Genomic DNA, 24724 nt, shown 5'->3' with positions numbered 1-24724 from the left:
AATACTTTGCAAATAAAACTCTTGCTCTAAAAATATAGACTGCTATAAGTGAAAATATGGACATAAAGTGTACACAACTATAAAATCAAATTGAATAGACGATATCAATTTCTTGAATTCTAATGTAAACTATCCATTATATGTAATGCACTTAAATCCATCATTAGTGGTAAGTTCAAATGTATAAATAGTACAAGGGGAATTACCTTTTTGTTCTCTTAGGACAAGAAGCTAAAAAAAATTGCACTTAGTCCCATAAGGACCTTTGCACTACTTCTGGAGTGACAGGATATTCTGGATGAGTAAGGTTGGGAGTAAGGGCCGCCTCCTGTCAAGATCCATGAGGAAGAATTTAGGGTATTAATCTCAGTCATGTCTCCTCGGAAGAAGAGGAAGCCAGCTTTGAACAAGCCTCTCCCAAGTCAAAGCAGGCAGGGGGTGGCACACCCTTATGTCTAGGATAGCAAGAACTTTTGATTCTTAGGTAAAGAATCCCATCAACTCCAACAGTCAACTTCCACAGTAGACTAGACCTTCTGAATTATCCTTGCACCTCAGAATCTCAACATTTGCGGTTAGTGATTTGCCGCTCCTGGACATCCATAAAGTTGTCCAGATTTAAGTGACATATCAGTTTTTGCTGCGCCCAGTGTGGGTTTAACTGAAAGGTATAAATCCGTCAGAAGTAAACCTTCCTGGGGAAGGAAATTCTCTTATACAGGGTGAGACAGAGAAACTTGCTTATTTGAATTGAGCCCCATGAAGCTATTCCTTGGAGTGTGGAGGTAAGAGACATTCAACAGAGAGAGTGAGAGGAGGGTCGTAAAGTTGTTGATCCACTCAATTTAGTCTGTTTCATGCAGTGGGTAAAGGTGGAGCACGATTTGCTGTTGAAGCATACTTTTTAATTCAATGCTCAATCATCGCCATGCGATGTGCATTCTTTATCCCCTTTAATATCACAACTTGTAGTTGTGTTTCTGGCCGGCAGTCTATCGTTCCATGGGTAAACAACTTCAGAAAAACTGGTATGTGAAAAAATTTAATTAGTCCATGGTTTTTTAATTAAAACAAACAAGTAGTTTTGAAGGATCTTTATCTTTACAATCATACGATTCTAGAGGTTTTCTTGCCAACACTCAATAGGATGGATTTGGGGAATGTAGGTTCCAGCAGGACGGTACAACAACACAGTGCGAATGCCAATGGAAGTTTTGAATACTATAAAATGACTTTTGATAGTATTTCTTTTGAAAAATTGCTCAATAAATTACAGTCTCTAGGTATAAAACAGAATTCTCTCAGTTCGTTCAGATCTTATATTTGTAACAGACAACAATTTGTTGAAATTTCTTATGTTTCAAATAACAAACTTACAGAATATGCATCAAAGCCAAAACAATTAAAATATGGAGTTCCACAAGGATCTATTTTGGGTTTCTTGCTGTTCACCTTCTACATTCAGGGTATGCCTGAAGCTGTACATAATATAGGTTTAGTTAAAAGTCAGCTCTGCCTTGAGTCATCAGCATAAAGGTCGATGACTCGAATCATCAGACTCAACATGAACTTGAAGCAGCTGCTTATATGCAATTGTCAAGTTTTCAACAGTATCTTTTGGACAATGATTTAATATTGAACATAGAAAAAACAAACTATGTACTTTTAAACAAAACAAAATAGAAATATACTTCAACCTCATATTTTTATAGATAACAAAAGTATTGAATAACTATAAATACCAAATTTTTGGGTTTGAACCTTGATGTTAATCTAGCTGGGATAAATATATGACCAAATTATATGTAAAATTAATTCTGGGCTTTTTATGCTCATGTTAAATCTCATATCTCTTATAGCACATGTGTCTATGGAGCTACTTCTTCTCAAAATCTTAGTAAGATTTTCATTTTGCAAAAAAAAAACATAAGAAAATGTTAAATTTAAAACAGGACCACTCTGAAAACAGCATTTTTCAAACCTCCAAATTTTAACAAGTGACAGCCTATGTATATTAGAAAGTATTCCGTATGTTAAACAACAACACAACTGTTTAAAATTAATAAGCCACATTCATACAATACAAGGAATAAAAAAATATAGTAGCCTATTACCCCAAAAAAACTGGATTTTTTTTAAAAAAAAGGACTATGTACTCAGGAGTAATTTTTTAAAATACCTGTACATCCTTAAAAGCATTACTGACATACAAGATAAAAACAGATTTAGAAAAGTTTTGGAGGACTATATTGTTGGTGTTGATGTTGACGACATTGGTCGTTGTAGTGGTCAGGGTGAGGCTTAACACTATTCCCAAATATTTGGTTTTAGTAGTCCACCATAGCCTTCGTCCTGGAGGTGAAGGTTCTTTCGAAGTACTGGACCTCACTTCTTCCTAGTGAAACATTTAGCTTCACATTTGGCAGTGTTCAACTGTATTCTGCACTTCTTGAGCCATGGTTCCAGGAGTTCGAGTTATTGCTGCATAATCATACACGATTGACGAAGATGCGCTGACCGCACTTACAATAACGCATTGTCGGCGCAGAGTGCGAGGTCCATTATAGGAGTCATCAGGATTGGTGTTCCAAATGTACAATATCGTTCCAAGGACTGATTCCTGTAGCACACCGGCAGATAGTGGCTGAAGACTTGAGATGGTTTGTTCCACTGACACAGCGAAACGATGGTCGTAACGATATGACGCCAGCAGTTGGAATATAGGCCAAGAGAGAGGACTCTGTGGGAGCTTGAAGAGAAGTCCCTCATGCCACACGCGGTTGAAGGCCTTGCTCGTCTATTGTCATCGCCGTGGGAAACAGATCCATGTTGTCTGTCAGCTAAGTAACTACTCTGGTCAGTTGAAAGGTAGTGGAGTGGCCTCTTCGAAAACCGTGGTGATCGTTCTGGATTGAAAGATGGAAGTCCTCGGGAAATCCAGCTATCAAAAGTTTCTCCAGAACCTTGAAAATGGTTGGTAGGAGAGAAATCGGACGATAACTCTCCGGCTGTATTAAATTCTTCACCGATATGAGGATTGCCTTTGCCGTCTTACAAGGAGCAGGAAAGTTTCGGAGCTGTAAACAACGATTAAATATGGCCGTGATCCAAGAAATATTCTAGATACAGTTTTTCTCTTGCTTGCCGGTGATCTAAAAATGTCTTTGTCGTATGACTGCTGTCGTTTTATCTTTCAAGCCTTAGACTTTAAATTTTACTTTGAACTTCGGCGAACCCTGTTACGCGAGACTTAGTGTTGGGTACTCCTACTTTGTATATAGGATAATCTAAATAGATTTGTTTGAAATTGTCGGAGCCATTAAATTTCGAGAAACTTTTAGTATTTTGTACAAAAACTAAAACTGCTCTTAGGAAAAACGCAAGGTAGTGTCACTACAGCCAGTTCTTAATTTCGTGCCAATGAAAAAGTTAGTCGGCTGTCACACATCTAGTCAGACCAGAAAACATGAAGCGAATGAACTAAATTTCGTTATTTTATAGAAGACTCGCGGAGGCGACTGTTCTAGTTTCGTGTTCCTGTTTTATTACTGTTGGCCCACGGATACTAGACTCCCTACTGTATTAACACATCACGCTGGTCAGTGCCGGCCGCGCATCTGATGGTCCCTTGTTTTAATATGAGGACAGAGACATAGCCATCAAGGGGTCTGAACCCCCCATTTTAATGTTTCAATTATTTTTGTAGTAAACAATCATGATTATTTAAATACTTTAGTTTTACTGACTGACATGTTCTGCTGAAAGACCATTATCAACACTGAAAAGGCTCAAGAACATTTTAAGGAAAAAATATGGGGAATGAGCGGTTGACTACACTTGCTTTACTTTTTGTTCACTACGGGAAAATATAAGTCGTCTTGAATTCCCCCCTTTCCCCACTTTTTCCTGGCTACGTTCGTATCAAATCTATAAATGTTTGATTTCAGACATTTGGATTTCAGTGCTTCTGTGGTGTAGAGTAGTGAAAAATACAATTATCTCTTAATGGTTATTGTAATTGATATTCAATATAGAGTTTCCTATGGGGGATAGGTACTGAATATAATGGCTAACACTGTACATTTGACAACGATGTTGGCTTCTATAAAATGGGGAACAACGTAGCTTGCTATGGCTAGGCTTCCCGTCCTATTTTTTTCTCTCATTTATATTCTAATAAATGTTATACCTTACATTTATTTCCATTAATACTATATTCATTGATTCTGTTTTTTATTCTAATTGGAAAATGGTAACAAAACAGTCGAATATAATACCACCATAGAACGTATTTGTTATAGGTATGTTCCTGTTCAGTGTGATGAGTGCTGTGACTGGGCAATAAAACAATTTATGTAGTGCATGTACGAATTGAGTGAAGTAAAACTATAGGAATTGATGTGGATAGAGTTTTGTCAGGTTCTTATATAACTAACATATATTTCAAAGTAGAGGAGGTTGTTTTATAAATAAGAAAAACCAAACACATATGTTGCAGTTAAGTACTTAAGTACAGCTGACTTGGTAGATATAAGTAGCGTAATTTGTTTCTCTTTCTCAAACTGACTTCGATTCTTATTCTCTTAGAACAACGTTAATCAATGTAAAATGATGACATTGAAAAATGGACGTTGGGTTAAATATTTTTATAAAATTACAATTATTCCAGAATTCCCATATTTCATAGTGTAAACCATATCAAGTAAAAATAACGGTAAATCATACATATTGTTTCCCCCCCCTCCCCTTTTTAAGCCTTATTCTGCCCGTCCTCATGGGCCACCGCCCTGTGCGAGGATCTTATCAAACAGAATAAGGGGGAGAGTCGATACAGTACAAAGTTGATGGTACTGATAAAAAGTGCAAGGGTCACAGACAGGATTCGAACCTGCGCTATCTCTAACTCAGACTCAAAGTCCGACGTCTTAGACCGCTCGGCCATCGGCACTCCAAAACACACACAGGGCTGTTCGAAAGAGGGGTGGGGGTGAACGGGGTTAAGCTGTCCCGGGCGCCACCGCCACGGTTATAGGATGGGTGCTACCGTGGTTATGCTTATGCAGTGAAACAGAAGGTAAACAACCGAGCTACTTTAAGCAGGTGGTAGCATTAGACCCTTTTTTAGGTTTTCACCTAGAGCTTAACATTTAGAGATATCACTGACAATCATATCCCACAGCTGTTTTCTTGGAAAAAATTTTTCTGGTAATTTTAAAATAACAGTCCTAAGGCTAGGGACACACAGTCCCGGTTACCGGGATGCCGACCACACGGGTTTGCCGGTAAACGGTTTTGTTGTGTGCTGGCCACACAGTCCCGGCGATAAACACCAAATTGTCTCTCAGTTAACCTTTTGAGTGTTTGTTCGGAACGAATCATGCTATCCAAAGTGAAGTTAGTTTGTTGTTTAGAGGCTCTAAATGAATTACCAAAACAACGAAATAGGGTACATTGGGTTCATCCATTCAAATGTAGATTGCTAAAGCTGAAAAAATGTTTCCATAACGCTGGAATACCGTGGACACATTCTATAAATTTGTCTGTATCAAACATTTTCGCAACTTTACACTACCCTCGACAGTAAAACACGATACACGATTACCAGCAGACACACACAACAGCTACACCACTGACACACAGACTTGACTGGAATCGGGACCCGGGCGACCGGCACTGTGTGAGCACCGCACGACAGATATCAAGTGTTTTGTATTGCCAACCCGATTTTCACCGGCATGCTTTGTGCTGCACAGCACCGGCATTAGCTATGTATACACTTGTGCGATTTTCGATTCAACTTTCTTTTCAATTTTTGTTTCGTCTTGCGTCAAGCGCATGCTTTTCCAAGCATTATTTTGACGCATGCTTCATTGCTGTTTACATTTTAGCGTTAGTTGTTATGCTTGACGCAGTGTCTTTAATAATTATTTAGTGTTAAAATTGACAGTGACGCTGTGTTAGCTGGTATTAGTGTAGCGTGTTTATTATTGTCAAAAGTGAGTAAACGTAAAAGGAAAGTTAGGTCTATGTGGATGTGTGATTATTTGAAAAGGAGGAATAATGGTTATTTTGAACGATTTGGAACTGAATGAAAGTTTTCTATTCAAAAATGTTACCAGAATGAGTAGAGAAAACTTTTATAACCTTTTAGAATTAGTCAGAGCAAAAATAGAGAAGAAAAATACTACCTTTCAGAGAAGCTGTTCCTCCTGAGATCAGACTAGCGATATGTCTGAGATATTTAGCAACAGGTGACTCATTTGCATCTTTGATGTACCTGTTCAAAGTATCTAAGCCATTGATTTCGTCGATGATGCCAGGGGTCTTAAAGGCAATAATTGAAGCACTTCAAGATTTTGTCAAGGTAAGTGTTTTATTTACATTATTACCCTACTATAACACTTATTTCTCAGTATTATCAAGGTTAAAACACAAAAACTGCTGTACTTCCCCAAGCACATTACTTGGATGCTGGGATTTCTCTTTGGAAATTTGTAGTTGGGATCTAATGGTAGGTTCGTAGTGGGTACCATAAGAAGAATCTGAAGAGGAGCCAGAGGGGCTGTAATATTGAGGAGCTACTGTGTTATTTTGTAAAGAATTATTCATTTCCTGCATTTCAAAAATCGAAAATCAAATTTTTGTATTCTATTTCTGGCAATTGCCTGGTTACGCGGAGTCAACTTCCTTAGCTGGGTTGCTATCATCTCCCCAAATATAGAACAGTCATCCTTTTCAGATAATGATTTAGCTGCTACTTCAAGAAATCCGAAGGCAGCCTCTTCTTTTTTCCCATCATCATCTATTTTTTCTTTTAATTCCTCTGCAGGTCTGTGGTGTTGGGAGAAATTTTTGCTGTCGACAAGAAGACGATGCTGTATCTTGAGTTTCAGGTGCTTCTTTTTCTGGTGGTTGGTCTTCATCCTGAAAGAAGAAAAAACATACATAGTTTTTGTTTACACCTTTTATGAAGCGTTCGAAAATTTAAACTTAGATCTTCTTTTACAGCTCCCTGCGAACGAGGACGAATGGAAATTAGTTTTCCCATGATTTTAATGAAGTTTGGAATTATCCACATTGCATTGGGGCCTTGGATGGCAAACATGTCCAAATACAACGTCCGGAAAATACTGTTGCTGAGTATTACAACTACAAAGGTACACACAGTATAGTTTTGATGGCAATAGTTGATGCCCACTATAAATTTATATACGTTGATGTTGGTTGTCAAGGACGTATTTCTGCCGGTGGTGTTTTTTAAAAATACTACATTTCACAAGAAAATGCTAGCCAAGGAACTGGGATTGCCCCAAGATGAACCTTTGGAAGTCGTAATCTTAATGTGCCTTATTGTATTATTAGCAGATGATGCTTTTTCACTAACGGAAAACATAATGAAACCCTATGTGACAGACTTAACATCGTGGTTCACCAGAACGAATGTATAATTGGAGGCATTCCAGAGGAAGGGTTGTGTTGTAGAGAACGCATTTGGAGTGATGGCTTCTGTCTTCAGGGTTTTTCGAAAACCCATCGAAGTTAAAGTTGAGAATACCGTTATAGATATTGTCCCTTGCATGTGTTTATCTTCATAATTTCCTGCGTTCCCAACCAGACTGTTCACAAAACTAACACTCCACCAGGGACGTTTGACCGTGAAGATGTTAATACAAGAGAGGTCATTCCAGGCACATGGAGGAGGCATACTGCAGGGGATACTGAATTAACAGCGCTTAGAAGACCCCCCAGAAACATGACGAATAAAGCAAAACAGGTTCGATCAGAATTCAAGGAATATTTTCTTAACTGGTATTGGATCTATTTCAAATTAGAAGACACAATACACATTTTAAATAATGTAATAAAACGTTTGTTTTATCTAAATTTTAAAGAATTGTATAAATTAATGTTATCAAGGCTGTAATGACTGATCTTTTATCATTAAACATTTATTCATAAAAAAATGTGTTTCAGTCCAATTTAATCAAACTAATAAAATGTACACACGTAATTGTATTATAGTTATATACATCCGTTCTACAGCAGTTAAATAATCTATTAACCCAGTTAGAGCTGACGTCCTTCCAGAAGGATTGATGCAATGTTCTTTTTATGACCTTGTGGATTTTAGTACAAGTTAGCGCCACCGAAAGCAGCACTGTTTATTTGTCAAAACATAACCTAAAAATTTGTTTAGCACATGGTTTTTCACTGGAGTCTTTTAAGTGGCCTTGGTTCTCATGATATAAACATTCAGTTTTGAAAAAATGGATGAAGAGGACGTTGTTCGTGTGGATGGGTAAGTCCTATAAATTTTATTAGTTCATATATAAATGTTATTACTTTATATATTGGTAGCTAAAAAGGTATATTATGAAACTAAAATGTGTAAATGTTTTTTCCTGAACATAACCTAGATACTATTTCTCATGTTGTAAGAGATTCCTTCCAGAAGGACGTTAGCAAAATCTACATCAGAAACATATGGTTTACTTAGTTCGATTATTTACATAGTTCAGGTGAACAAATAATATATTTTTTTGTTGTGTGTGTGTTTTTAAAATGTGTTGTTTGTTGTGTGAATGTGTGCATGGTGTGTGGGGGCGGTGGTGGGGGTTTGTTTTTGTGCATGTTTCATATGCCAGTGTGAAAAAAGATTTTTTTATTTGGCTTACCAATAAAATTATCATATTTGTTTATTTTTTAGGAGGTTTGTTCCCTTGCACCAACTATTAGACTTTATTGAAGGCAATGATGATGCGATACCAAACACTGGAGTAGATATAACCTTACTACCACCAACAAATGCAACAGCTGATATGACGGATGAAGACTCTGGAGAGGAAGATAATGTTGAGATAGACAATGTCCCTCCAAGCCAAGTGAATGCTCCTGCTTTGCTTGAAGTAGTAAAACATACCTTTTGATGAGCAGAAATCAAATATTTGTGAAAATGAAAATACAGAGGAACTTTCAAAAACTGTTTCTATAGAACAAAAGACTCACAAAAGGAAGAACAGAGACCTTTTGCTTTCCACCCGAAGTACTCAGTTGAGTGAAAAGAAAAAAAAATCTTTTAATTGGAAAATTAATTCTGATTTAGAGACAATACTTGAGGATTGGCCACAAATGTTAACGGTTCCCAACATTGAAAAGACACCTTTAGAATATTTGAGCTATTTTTTTGATGAAGATGTCATAAACATGATAGTGACATACACAAATCAATATGCAGCTAAAAGGAACCGTTTGGGTGATTGCTCAGAAAGTGAGATGAAAATCATTTTCTTTGTGTTTTGCTACTAAGTGGCTATAATACTGTGTCCAGAAGAGAGATGTACTGGGAGCAGTCATCGGATTGTCATAATCCCCTTGTAGTAGAAGCTCTCTCACGTGACAGGTTCAGATTTATAATGCAAAACTTGCATGTATGCAACAACGATGAGTTAGATCATAAAGACCGATTTGCTAAGATAAGACCACTACTGGTAAAAATAAATCAAAGATGCAAAAGTTTTATGCCACATCACCAAAACCACTCGATTGATGAAAGCATGGTTCCATATTTTGGCAGACCATGGGACGAAGCAATTTATTAGAGGGAAACCTATTCGTTATGGTTTTAAATTTTGGTGTGGAGGGCCTAGCAATGGATATTTAGTGTGGTTGGAACCTTATCAAGGTTCAGGAACTTTACCACCGCAATATGCCAACTATGGTCTTGGTTATGGCGTTGTCATGACGTACGCCGATACACTAGAAAAAATGCCATATACCTTTTATTTTGATAATTTTTTCACATCATTTCAATTGCTGAGTGATCTAAAAACAAAGAGGAATCAATGCAACAGGTACCATAAGAAGCAACAGATTTGGTAAAGGATGTCCCATCTCAGAATCAAAAACTGTGAAGAAGAAACCCAGAGGATCTATGGAGTATGCTAGTGACCACGACAGTGGGCTTTTGTTAGTTTCTTGGAATGACAATAGTGTCGTTAACATTGCAACCAATAGTGACACTGTACACCCTTTGCGCCACGTGCAAAGATATTCACAAGAGAGGAAAGAAAAGATTTTCAGTTCCACAACCAAAACTGATCCATAACTACAATACATCAATGGGCGGTATAGACAGAGCGGATCAGAATATATCACTGTACCGAGTTTCCATTCGAGGTAAGAAAGTGGTACTTTCCTCTCATTGCCCATCTCTTGGATGTTTCCGTACAAAATGCATGGCAGCTACACAGGCAAGATGGCGGAAAACTCGACCAACTTGCATTTAGAAGAAGAATAGTGTTGGCAGTGTTGGAGGGAAACAAACGAGTTGTTTCTGGAAGGGGACGTCCATCTACCTCTTCTAAAATTGACTCCAGGTGAGATTACCATACCAAAGATTTTCTGTCTAAATTACTTATTTTCCTTTGTTACGTTATTTTTTATTAAAGCCTAAGTACATAAAACTGTTTTGTTTTCTTTTGCAGATATGACAGGATTGACCATATTGTATCTGACATAGAGAATGACCCACGCACAGGAAAAAAGAAACAGTTGCATTGCCGTTTAATGCCACAAAAAGGCAACTACAAAGTGCATGAAATGCGAAGTTCCACTCCATGTGACATGCTTTTTGCACTATCATACGAAATTAAATGTTCTTTTTACAAGTGTGTCTTTTTTTAAAGCTTGTAAAACAAAGTGCTAATTTAAAAATCATATTGTATTTTTTAGTTGTGAATGTTACTTGTATTCGGCTGACATCCTTCCAGAAGGAAGGCTATTTTTAAGAAATATAGAGTTTCGAAAAAGGTAAAAACTTAATATCCTGTTTACTTATACCCCTAAATAACTAAAATAACCAGATTTAGTTTCATTTGAAATAAAAAAATAATTCAGCCATATCTGGGTTAAACAAATCGGCTGAAATTATAATGTAAACAAAGTACGAGAGTTAGTTAAAAAAGTAAATTACTGAAGTCAGCTGTTTATTTGAATTACACTAAATAAATAGCAGAAATCTGTAACCGTATGCTCTCGTTTGATTAACATTGGAATTTTATAAGGATAGTTAATAAAATATGAATTTTCAAAACTACCAAATTCTTTTATATACACCCACTGTATTATGTGCAATTCAATAAAGTACTCTGTATTTTTATTTTATTACTAACAAAGATTGTTGTCACGTTGTTTCAATTTGAAATTTAAATAAAAAGGAAATAAACTTACTGCTATGTTGTCGTGTATATCGTCTTTCCCCCCAATTTCAACTTCTTCGGTGATCGTATCCTCTAAGGAGTCCTTCGTCGTTCTTGGAGTGATTGAGTCTCCGAGAAATAACAAATGCTTGTAGGCAAACCAGGAACTTTGATATACGTTCATTAGCACTGGCACCACTTTTTCTTTGCGACATTTTCTGTTGTTCTTTTAAAAAATATGAACGAAGGTTTTTAATTTTGGATTGAACACCTTTTTCACTCATTTTGTACTTCTCGCCTAGTGCACGGTAAGCGTCATTGCGTTTTGTTTTTATTGGTATAACACTTGTCCTTTATGTCCCACAATACACTATAGTGTCTGTAGTCTTCTATAAAATCAACAGTTTGTTTATCTGAAGACATCACTGTAATATATAAACAAAACTAACAAATAACAACTGTAATAATAAATATATGCAGCACGGTTTGACGCACGAATATCCAAAATTATGGAACTGCTTGCTTTGCAGCACGCGATTCAGAAAGAAGACTGTTTTCCCGGAAAACAAGCACTCTTCTCCGCATGCGTCACGTGCGCTAGCGCATGCGCTGTGCAGCATGCCTCAAACGCACGCAAAATCGCACAAGTGTAAAACATAGCTATTGTGTGTGCGCTCTTCAACAAACTACATGTTCTCATCAAATCCCGGCCGGGATGCCGATCACCGGAATCCCGGTAACCGGGGACTGTGTGTCCCTAGCCTAAGGCTAAGGCACCAAATTTACTGTGGCTTCAGAGGATTGGAAAAAACAATTAAAGAATTTGAAAATGTATTTTTAAAAGTTCCACGGAGAAGGAAATTCTTTTTTCAAAAACAAAACCATGTTATAGCCAATCTGAAGAGTATTTTAACTGAAAAGTTCCCTAATGTTTGCAAGCAGGCCATACACGTATATGCCAGAGTGAGAACTTTTATTAGATTAAGGAACGTTAATAGTAACTTAAAATGCAAGAGGAAACAGCTTAAAAAAGCTGAGAAGTGGATTCAATCAAAAAAAGACTGAAGAACAGTGTTAAACTATATAAATGAGTGCTGTAACTATTAAGTGGTATCAATATATTAACATGCATAATTGTAGTTTTAGGTATTGACGTCTTAAACAAAACAGTAAACAAATAATGCTGTAAAATGAACGAACTAATTTTATTTGGACGTGCAATCTTTTCGTCATTGGTTCTACTAGACATTTACATTGCCTAAGGTAAGTCACAAAATATCTTCAAACATATCCATAAAATTATTTAAATAGTTATTAACCAATAAGGTGTGTGCCAATTGAAAAAAGTAGATTCGAGGGATATTATTTCTTTCTAAAATTATTCTATTATTCATTTGTATACAACAGCCTAAGGGAATATTAATAATATTTTATTCCAATTCTTCCAATGAAACTTATAGATAGACTAATTTACTACAACTTTGCCGCTAAAAGTTTGTTTTTAACCAAAAAAATAACGCTTATAAACTTTCAATGTATTGCATTTCGAGTTCAAACACGCCTTTTTGTTGTTGTACAATTTTCAAATCGATATAAACTTAAATATATTTATACTGCTAGTTTCAGCAGATCACACAGTTTAAAAATATATATGGATGTCCTTAATTATATTATTCTACTGATGTGTAATAGCGTGTAAACCATAACGCTCCCATAGTGGCAAGCGGGTAGACGCGGCAGACGTCAGGTTCGTGACGTATGCGGTCACGTGACCAGGGGGTCACGCCGGTAAGCAAAATGGTGCAGCCCTTGATACTAGGCCCTGAGACAGTCCCCCCTAAACAGTTCCTTAGGGAGTCCGTATGCCGTTCGATAAGGTCTCTCCTGTTTTCTATATTTATAAATAAAAAATGGAATGTACATAATATTTTCACATATTGTGCCCTTCACTTTATAGAGAGGGAGAACATATACGTCAACATCAGTAGACGATTCCCCAATTAACATCGTCTAACAAATGGAAAAATATTAAACGTATTTAAATTTAATTTATACGTGTATTTTAATTTAACAGTTGTTTTGTTTAGTAACGTAAACAAGTTTCCGCAAATATCAAATAGGCCAGAGCTAGAGGGTTCCTGTTTTCTATATTTAGAAATAAAAAATGGAATGTACATAATATTTTCACATAATGTGCCCTTCACTTTCCGGAGAGTGAGAAAATAAAAGCCAACATCAGTAGACGATTCAGTAACAGCGTAGTCAAAGCCTGGGAACGGATGTGTGGTAAACAAGTTGCCGCAAACACCAAAGACGCCAGAGCTAGAGAACGACTACAGGTCTCGACGAGTCGGCGACGTCTGCGGCGCGTCGCTCAGACGCGGCTCTTTTGAACCAGTCTCCCCTCCCCCCACACCCCCCTCTCATAGCTGGTTTCCCCCTCCACCTCCACGCAACAGCGTAGCGCCAGTCTCGCGCTCGCCTTCAAACCGTACGCAACGTTCGTGAACTTCTCGTGTGGTCGGCAATAAGTGAGTGCATCTTCTTGTAGTAAGTGTTATACTTAAGATACATGTTCGAATTAAGCAATTGCCCCTTGATTTGATGGAGTCCGTATTGTCTCCAATAGAGTCACATCCTCACCGTTTACGACTCAGTTTTCTTATTTGTGAATTTAAATTTTGAAACTGTTTCCTCCCCATAACATACGATGGTGTTATTTATTATTAACTATCGATTAAACCACAAGGGTTTCAAAACCGTTATATTATTAAAATTAAAAACTCGCACAATTTGGGAAATTTCAAACGCTGTAATATTTCAAAATAACGGTCTTTTATAACCGTCACTTTCAACGGTCCCGGTACGATTTCTTTTCGTAGTTTTTTTTTTTATTATGTCTTATTTAAAACAGTATTCATTCATAAGTAGTGTAATAAACTAGACACGTGGGAACAATCCTGTCCTTCAAAGTTTAAATTTACACATTCATTTATTGAGTTTCGTTTTACAACTAACACTAGTGTGAATAATCTTCCATCATTTCATAGAGTGTAACTGATATATCTTACTCACAAATAGTCACTACGAAACGTAATACTATCCTAATTTCTTTCTTCCTCCTTCCTCACAGTCTGTTATATATTCAATCCAATGAATAAGTCCGAAATAAAACAGAAATAGTTGTGATGTCGTTTGTCAATAAGAGTTGGTCATAATTAATAAACCTATAGTATTCAAAGAAACCATATGGAGGATTCGAAATTAGGAATAAATAACAGTATTTCTTTACAAGTTTTAAATACAATTTTAGTTTAAATGTTTGATAGCTGTGATTTACTATAATATTTAAAATTATTAAATGTATTCTTTCAAGAATGAACGAATTTCCTTAGTCAATTGATCTCTTTTTATCAGAATAATAGTGAAAATTGTAAGCAGGAGTAATACAGAGTTAGGTAAAACTTAGTTTAAACCGCCTAGAGCCCATTTAAATATCCATATATCTCCTTTCTTCTCAGTGCACATAGTAACCCTGTACCACAAGGTTGTTTTTGGCCAAGAAATATGTATGTATGCATGGCAGTGGATGGAGACATTTACACACATAGCTTCTATAATTTTAGATACAACTAGAAAGTAATATCTGTTTCTTTAAATTTACATTCTAAAAATCTGAAAGGAAATCCCTGACAAGCCACATCCTGTTTAAGTTTGCTGTAATTAATATCCTAATGAAGTTTGTTTATATTCATTTTACTACATAAAATTTGTGTTTCCTATCTTTATTACCCGTCTAGTGTTTACATTGCTGAAGTTTAATTACAGTAACATGTTTCGTGTTGATAAAAAATAATTTTGTCAAGAAAAACATTGTATTCGATTACAAAATATCAATTTCTTAAGCTATAAATGACATAAAAAACTTGCACCCTCTGAAGCTACAACTCACATATATACTGTAAAATGTCCACATTTTTTCTTCAGCCGTTTTATTTAAAGTAGGTACTGTTTTTACAAAATCTCTAAATTTCATACTTTAAACACCTGCAGTTTCATGTGGAGTGTTCAAAATAATTTCTACTTTTTCTGTATTTAAGGATGTTATCTTAAAAAATTCTATGAATTTAACATAAAAAATCACATATCCAAAATTGACTACCGTACATCATTTTAAAAAAACTGTTAGGTACTCTTGTTAGAAGTTAGCCTAAGCAAGGTCACAAAATACTTTTATTTGAACTCCAACACTTATCAATTGTTATTTTGAAGAAGTTTCTTGAATATCATGTTTCGTTATGAATTATTTTATTTAAACAGTTAATGATGATAATTAAACAATTAATGTTGTTTTCTATAAAAACGGAACGTACCCTTTTCTTTATATCACAGCATATATTAGCTTTTTTAGAATAAAATCCGGTTAAATCCACTTACAAGTATTTGGAGTCGATATCTATAAAAATCCTTGCCCTTGCCATCTATTTTATCTTCCTGTGATAAGGCACTTTGTATTCCATTACTTACTTACATACCCACGAAGAGATGAAGGGCTCAAAAAGAGCCCCCAAAAAATCTACCATGATAAAAAATGACCAGAGAAAGTTTGCAGAAAGGCTTTCGCATCTTAACACACTCTTGGACTTAACTATAGTGTTGTTTTGCATAAACAAACAATATTCCATTCGCACCCACACCTGATTGCAGTGGAAGTAAGTTTAACAACGCGTTCTTTACTTTTAGTTAGTTATTATAATTACGGTATTTAAGTTTCTGCTCTGGCACATTTAACGTATATAATAAGAAAATAATAAGTTCTTGTTTAAATTTTCAATTCGTGAGTGAATGTGTTTGAAGTGCAGTGCAACACGAGTGGATAGTGCTTCTGAGTTCATCTTACAAGTTTTTATATAGGATTCGTTCAGTATGGGTGAGTTTTTATTATGTAATGTAAAGATAACTTAGTTTTAATAGTGTATTTAGATTGTAATGTGTAGTATAATTAATTGGTGACATTCTTTTTATTGTAAAATTTTGATATTGGAAAGTGGTTTTGTGAAAAAAAAAATGTAGAAAATACAACTGGAGTTCTGTATGCATTTACACTTATATTCATTTACATTATGACGTTTTACTTGCTGTTAATAACTGTCTCGGCAACAACTTGTCTAAAAGAGAGTTATACACGAAGTTACTTTTATTACGTGCGTTGGTATTTGTTAATTTGCTGATGAATATCGTTACACAGTTAGTTACACAATATAATATACTGTATAAACTACACTGTGTAACGGGTAACTAATATAATCAAATATTCAACTGTGCCTATGGAGCTTTTTTTGTAACCAACAGGTCGTGTTAACTCACATGTGTTTACAGGATCATAATTCATACATTTTTTTTCATTTACAGGCGCTAGTTGGGTAACACACCAAAATGAACGTCATACGGTACACCAGTTTCTGAATGGCTAAGGGTTTGTACTGCAGTATTAACGACAAAATATCAGCTGTCAAAATAAATTTGTTATTCGTGTTCTTTACAGATCTTTTTTAGTTACAACTACTATTAGCACAATTTATAAAAATTATAATATTTATTCACACTTAATTTAATTTAATTAAAACTGTTTTTCTGATAGATACAGTTTTCTTACTTATTTTACTTCTCTGTAATTTATTCCAATACAAACAATTAAACAAGATAAGTGAAATGTTAAACAAACCAAACTAGTTTTTAGTACAGGGTTTGTTAATAAATTTTAAATTGGCGCCACGTGTAGGTAGCGGAAGTTAGAGCCTTCAGTTTCAGGTGAGCTAGGGTGGGTACTGCAACGTGAGAGTGCGCTGAAATCAAATATTTTTTACTTTAACTTTTAATTTCCACTGAATTATTTTTCTTACTCTATGCAACAGACAGACGTGAGAGGTGCTGCTACCTTGTGGATTTCTTACGAACCAACAATCTACGTTTGGTTCGTAGATTTGTCGCTAGATAGAACTGGATGCGTGTTTTAACGTTTTGTTCCGATCACGAACAGACGACGCGACGGGGACGATTAGATTACGTTCTGTGCTTGCTAACAGTGGCGTATCCAACATTTTTAAGGGGGGGGGGGTGGAGGAGGTTGAATGTCCTAGAGGTTTAAATAAAGGCTGTACCTTAGAACATATTGTATATTTTGCACTCAGAAATGGAGTTTAGGTTTATTTTATTTGATAACAATTTCCTGTTGAAATGAATCATACAAGCAAAGATCTTAAAGAACATATTTTTGAGATTCGTGTTTGTAATATAGTAGTATAACATGTTTCTTGGGATAACCTGTAGGTTCTTAGAATTTATATTCATAATATATTATAGAAACAGTTTGTATGCATTCATAATTGATCAATTTGAGCGAATTCTCATAATGATGACCCCTCAGTAACTATCAGTAGCATATGGCAAGCTGTGCCAAGCCACGGTTTTGAAATTCTGTAACGTGCGTGTAGACAACAACAGTATATTGTTTATATTCATACAATATACAAAATACATGTAAATTAAAATAAATCATTCAGTTGTCACAACATCTATCCACTTCTTTTGTGACAACATAGGCTAAAGTGACCATTTGTGGCCTCCTCTGCAGAATGAAATGCACCACAGTGTATGTAAGTGTAGTTCACAAGATCTTATGACAGCGGTAAACGGCCTAAGCTATCATATGAATATGTTTTAGAACTTTAATAATGGTGTACACGTCCCACGTCTTGTATTCCTGTATTGGCCAGTCACCAACAACAAGTACAAACAAATTACAACACAAATAACAAACAATTTATTTTGAAATGTCAATTCCGTTATGGCACATTTTAGTCCGTTTTAAAACATAATTAAAATTATTTGATCTTCTCTACATTAAATAAACCCTAACTAAACTCCATTTTTTAATTACACACATTCTATTGGTGTGTAGATTACATCTACACACATTACATCTTTCAGTTATCTTCGTGGCTCAGCTCACCAAGAGAATAAGACTCAAAACGTGAAAAAAAGATCAAATGTAAGCGTTTCCAGAAGAGCTTATCTCATTTGGTATTCATAAATAATTCAATACACAGCTTAGCTTATCTACAATAATATAACAAAACATACTACGTAGATCTTAAAGTAATATTTTGTTAAGACAAATCTTAGAACCAAGTCTAATAATAAAAATATCAAAAACCCTATAAGAGCAGTTGGATGAGACACCTCCCCTAATTCTGTAAATTTAGATCACAAACTGCAAGAAGTTTAAAATTGGTCTTATGGGGTTAAAATCAAGATGGCTGCCACCTTAGCTGGCTCTTGAAATTTGTTTGTCTAAACTTTCGTGGAGAGTTACATCCCAATATCCGGGCTTATACTTCTTGAAACTATCGTATTCGTAACTATGGATATACTATTGGTTGTTGTATTAAATTATATTCATGTCTTCAATTATTGTATTGCTCATTTAGCAAGTGATTGAGTACTCCCCATTACTCAAGAAGGAGACGCGTTACATACTGGTATGCTATGTAACTATCTCCTATGCTTGTATTTATCGACCACTAATGATAAATCCAAGTGAACAATTAAATATAATTTATAGTAAATTGTACCGAGCTATTTGTATTTATAAGTTTTATGAGCGGCATAGTTATCGTGCTGTAGGATAGACTGTCCCTCCAAACTATCTGAAAAAAATATTCTATTAATTGTTTACATATATTAATAACTATTATTTTGCTACAGTAGACAATAACGGAGTAATAAAGGTCTCAATGATCGGTATCCCTAATTTAAAACACTATATATCCCTATATATATATATATATATATATATATATATATATATATATATATATATATATATATATATAAATCTTCAATAAAATATAGAAAGATATTAAACAATTTGTATATTTCGGCTTGAACCATCTTTAGGAAATTAAACATGATAAAAAGGGCTATAAGAATTCAATAAACATAAACATCATTACAGAAAATGAAACTTAAGAATGAATTATGTATAATGGTAAACATATGATTTGATTTTATAAATTCAATTTGTTGACAAAGTCACCTTAAATTTAATCCATTTGGAAATTTTGATTTGGTTACGAGCTGATGGGCTTGTTCCATGGTTCTAAGATTGTTTGTACTTGAATTTTCTGATATCTTTCTAATTGGTTCCACGAATGTATCTTCAAAATTTAAATTATGTTTTAAGCCATGTGCCACTACAGGTTGCTCTGTATTTTTATGTTTATATGCATACCTGTGTCCTGTCATCCTTGTTCTAAGAGAATTTATCGTTGAGCCAATATAATCTTTGGGGCGTAACTTGCACTGAATTTGATAAAAAATCATTTTTGATTCACATGATAAGTCTTGTGTAGAACTACTTGTAAATGTTTTTGGAGTAGAGCACATGTTGCAAACTAAAGACCTGGGTTTATTGCAAGGATGTGATCCAACTGTCACGTTTTCTTGTTCTTTTTACTTATTTAATTTTAGATCTACAAAACTGGTGGTTTTCTAAATCTTATTTTTGGAATTTTGGATCATTATTGTCAAATTTAGTTTTATTTGTTCCAATTTATGGAGTGATTATTGTTCAGTTTGTTGTTTAGAAGTTTACAAGGATAATCCCATTTTAGAAAACTCTGATGATAATAAATTATGAATATATTGTTCTAAGTGATATTTTTCATTGCATACATTTTGGGCTATTTTTGCTTTTTGCTTAAAACTCTTTGGAATGGCTTTTTTGACATGGGACAGATGACAACTGTCATAATGTACGTACTGAAATGTGTTTGTGTTTTATATATTATTGATTTTCGTTTTTAACTTCTGATTTTCAATAAAAATATCTATATCCAGGAAACTCACAACTGAATTAGATACTACATGTCCATATCATGGAGATATCGTCAATGTAACGTTTCCAAAATATGGGTTTGTATGGTTGTGTTTCTAGAAAATCATGTTCAAGCTTACCCATCACAAGATTAGCATACAAAGGAGCCATAATTCTTGTTCCCATTACTGTCTCTTTTTGCTGTAGATAAAAGTTAATTTGAAACCTAAAGCAATTCATAGTAAGAATGAAATTTATTAATGTTAAAATAAAATCTGATGAAGGTGGTGTATTTTTTGGGACATTTGTTTAAGTAGTATCTCACAGAATCAATTCCTTGTTGGTGGCCTTTATTTGTGTACAATGATTGAACATCGATTGTTACTAATTTAGTATTTTAAGGAAGAGGTTGAGCAACATTTTTCACAAGATGCAAAAAAAAAACCATTACTATTTTTCAGGTAAGAAGGAAGATAGTCACAAATTCTTTTAAATGGTCATCAAAAAGTGAAGAAACTCTCTCAGTTGGAGAAGATATTGAAGCTACAATTGGTCTTCCTGGTGGGTTTGAAATATTCTTGTGGATTTTTGGTAATATGTAGAATGTTGGTGTTTTTGGAGATTTATTTATTAGTAAATTGATGGAATGATCACTTAAGTTGTCTTGTAAGGAATTATTCTTTATGTAATTGGATATTTTTTATAAAAATTCTTCATTGAGATCTCTATTTAAAATTTTATAAGTAGTTGTGTCACTCGGTTGTCTTTCTGCTTCAGCAACATAATCCTTCATATTCATTATTACAGTTGCATCCTCCTTGTCAGCAGGAAGTATTATTATGTCCTTGTTATTTTTTAAAAGAATTTATAGCTTTTTGTTGCAGTTTTGTTAAATTATTGTTTTTTGGTAAAGTATCTGCAAATGAAGGATCAGAAATGTTAGAAATAATTGTATTTAAAAAACTGCTCTATAGGGTGATCTGGATTCAAAGCTGGGGGATCCCAATCTGGAAGGTGGCTTAAATTTCAAGAGAGATTTATGAATCTTCTCATCTGCTCTTCATTTTGTTTGTTATTTGAAAAATAGTTCTTAATTCTAACTTGAAAACTAACACGTCAGAAACCAATTTTTTTTGGGTAGAATTTTGGAGTTGGTGCAAAGTTAAGCCCTTTGGTAACAATATCAATTTCATTTTGTTTTAAAGTTTAGTGTATATATAATGAAAAGACTTGGGCACAGCACTCTCAGATAGGATAAATAAAACATTTATCATCCTTACGCGAGGAGGGGTAGGTATTGGAAGCAGATTTTAGGACCATCTTAAATCTATTACGTAGAAGAAAGTTTAAAGCAAGGATTTATGATTTATCACTATATGTAGGATATGAAATAGAACTGCAGGTAAACACGTTTTTTTTACTTTTATAAAGTTTATGTCGTACGAAAATATTTATTCAAACCGTGCCATTTCCTAAAATATATTTGATTTTTTAAACATTTTCTTATGGCATAAATTTTTAAAGATCATGCCAGTTTCTGAAGCTACAATTTACTTTATTGTAAAATAAGCTGCAAAGATTCACATATTTTAACGTCACCTGCTTCTATTTGACCTGACTAAATTTCCAAATTTATTGCCTGTCAGTCTTCGTTGAGTGATCAGATTTATTTATACCGATCCTGTCTTCAGAAAGTTATTTTATAGGTTTATTAATTTAAAATAAAACAAAAATCCCAGCAATAAGTTGATTTTACACCAACCGTAACATTAAAGATTAGTTATGGAAATACAACCAGCGCCGATACCACTGAGTGATGTGATTATGCTACAGTAGTGCTGAAATATTGCCGCTTTATCTTTGTTAAGGCGCTCTCCACTATTCACTCATATCTGTAAAAATCGAAAATACGTCACTTTACTTATTTTACTGTCTATGAACTGCTGTGTTTTTTACGTACAAATGTTAACTTTACTAATGTATACAATTAAAATGGCTAACATTACAATTATTTCTCCATTTATAATAACCGCTCCAACAGCGCCAGCCGCTATACATCATGTTCTGGACAGTAGTGCTAACCTAAGAATAATACACGTATTTAGTAAATTGTAGAGGGTCACTGTATGCTTGTCAATTGAGATAAATTTATAAATTTACGTTAATTTTAAGGAACTAAGTATTTTAAAATTATACGATAAATAACGTACAAACTTTTAAATAAAGTTGTATGTAATATTTGATATAAAACAGATTTTATCAATGGAATATATTTCTTTCGTATTTATGGTGGTGAATGCAAAGATTTAAATTTAATAATATTGTTGTATACAGTATAAAAAGCATAAATTATATTTTTTATGTTTATTTATCTTAAGCAACATTCTCGAAACCGCGCTGAGTGTTTTAAATATTCTCGTTGGACCCTTAAGTATTAGAATAAAAGAATCTCTACTATAGGCAAACAAAAAAAAACATGTAAAATTTTGTAATAATAACTGTTAAAAAATGCCGATTAAATATGTTACGTTTTTAAACGATGCTGACAGGCGTTACTAAGTGTACAAAAAGGTGCAAACGCCGTTTTGTCTCTTTCACAAATACAAAACATTAATAATAATAATATTGTGCTGAACGTGGGAATCTACTAAAATGTCTATAACAACCACCTTGAATATCTTGACCATCGAATATTATAAAGTTGATTTTAGTTCTATAGGCTAAGCGTGAATTATGAAACAAAAAGTAATTTTATTAATAAAAAACTTATATTTACCAAGTATCCTAGGACACAGGCGTTTTCTAGGATGCAATTCGAACGTTCCATAGCAATAGGACGTTAGCGCTCTTATTAAAATTCATTCTCCATTGTGGTTCTGTAACCTTTGAAATTACGAAGCTGCTAATTATTGTTATTAAAAAACAATATTATTTAATATAGTTTGGTTTAAAGTTTATAAACCTTCTCTTGGGAAAAGAAGCTTAACGTAAAATTCAGTTTTTCATATCGTGGGCATGTTTATGTTAAGCCGGTCAACTAAAAGACTGGATTGGCGTATTAATTTTTGGATCGTTCTCTTTGGAAATACAATTTTTAAGTTCAAAATATAACCCAAAAAGTACTTTTATCCAATAAATTCTTTTTTGGTTTATCAAAGAGCGGTTCTTTGTTGTACGGTTGAAAATATTTAGGTGTAAGCATAAATCGAATTGCAGTTGAGAATATTAATAAGACGAGAACAACAATTAAATACGGATAAATTAAATCGACTTCTTAACCCCCCTCCCCTACTCCACCCCATCATGAACGTACTGTCGCTGATGTCTATAGAAGCTCAGTAATCAGTTACTCGTATTACAGTACAAATGATATTCCTAGAATTGCTCCTCTACAAGCATGAGTAGTGATTAATTAATTTAATACTATTGGCTAGGCTATAATTCATTATTCAAAGCGTGTGGGTTATTCATTGTTGTTTATTCAATAAAAGGATTATCATTTAGCTATTGTTATCGGATTGCCACAGTACTCACGTACACTATACGATTGTTTTATATTCATATTTGTTTGTGTAGACCTTATTGTAATAGTTAAGATCCGGCTGTATTGAAGAGACATGACCTCGGGAACATTGTTAAACAATAAACTGTTTTCTCCCTTGGTTTGATTGCAGGGGTTTTCCGAGGTATGTAATTTTGTAAGCTTTGAATAGACGTGGAAGCTTGTCAGTCATACATGTAAACATAGTTTACAAATATATCGAGAAAACGTAGAGACTTGTAAGCACGTAAATTATTCATTTAATTAAGCATAGTTTACAAAAATATTGAGAAAACGTAGAGACTTGCGAGCACATAAATTAAATATGTAATTATAATTTACCAAAATATCGAGAAAGTGAAGAGACTTGTGAGCACTCCAGTCGTACATTAGTCAACATAAATAACAAAAATACAGTGAAAACGTGTAGAGACTAGAGAGGATAACAAAGATATATTAAAAATACAACATTTATGGCATTAATGAACTACAACTATGTTTAATCTAGAACAAAAAGATGACTACCTGCACAGCAGTTTGATATGATAGTAATCTAAAGTGGAAATCTTCAACATTATTGTAAGTACGCATATCTCAGCAAAGACCAATTAATAGTTGTCCCTTCTAATGTATTATATTACGGGTAGTCTAGGATACATTCGGTTAAATATTTATTTGTTGAAATAAAATCTACATTTCCCACTTTTTCAACTTCCTTCTAAACTGAAGTAGCCTACAACTGTGCACGTAAGTATAAGTTATTAGACTTCTATTACGAAGTGTAATAATAATTAACCTTATATTAACAATGTATATCTATTGAGAGTAGTGATTAAAGGATCCGTGACTTTATAATGGACATAAATAATACGTTTAGAGCCGTAGTACGCTGTTTTATTAATTGGTTTTCACAAGTATTGTCTGGAACGCAAACATCGCAGTTCTGCCAACGTTGACAAGATCGCAATGTTAACATTCCCCGAGTACTTGTACCCCATATTGTATTGTCTCAGGTTACTACAGCACCCGTCGCTCCGCGTATAGCTGTAGGTGTGAAGGTGAGATGAAGGGGGGAGGGGTAGGGGGAGGTGTAGCGCGGCTACCCGA

The 24724-nt window shown here is 34.3% G+C and overlaps 1 protein-coding gene across 1 annotated transcript; it reads left to right on the top strand.

The window, feature by feature from the left end:
• Positions 1-8234: 8234 nt before the first annotated feature.
• On the top strand, positions 8235-8927 carry LOC124365524 (piggyBac transposable element-derived protein 3-like). Its single transcript, XM_046821509.1, has 2 exons — positions 8235-8299; positions 8708-8927. Exons 1-2 carry the CDS (start codon positions 8268-8270, stop codon positions 8925-8927), a joined length of 252 nt encoding a protein of 83 aa, XP_046677465.1. The 5' UTR covers positions 8235-8267.
• Positions 8928-24724: the final 15797 nt, after the last annotated feature.

This window comes from Homalodisca vitripennis, chromosome 6, assembly GCF_021130785.1.
Source record: "Homalodisca vitripennis isolate AUS2020 chromosome 6, UT_GWSS_2.1, whole genome shotgun sequence".
Taxonomy (NCBI): domain Eukaryota; kingdom Metazoa; phylum Arthropoda; class Insecta; order Hemiptera; family Cicadellidae; genus Homalodisca; species Homalodisca vitripennis.
The sequence above is the reverse complement of the archived record's forward strand: the minus strand, read 5'-3'. Positions and strand labels throughout refer to the sequence as shown.

Bases quoted from the DNA above. Each gene is read 5' to 3' on its own strand.
- LOC124365524 (XM_046821509.1), top strand. From the start codon at position 8,268: ATGGATGAAGAGGACGTTGTTCGTGTGGATGG. The intron at 8,300-8,707 runs GTAAGTCCTATA...TTTATTTTTTAG, and splicing joins GACGTTGTTCGTGTGGATGG to GAGGTTTGTTCCCTTGCACC.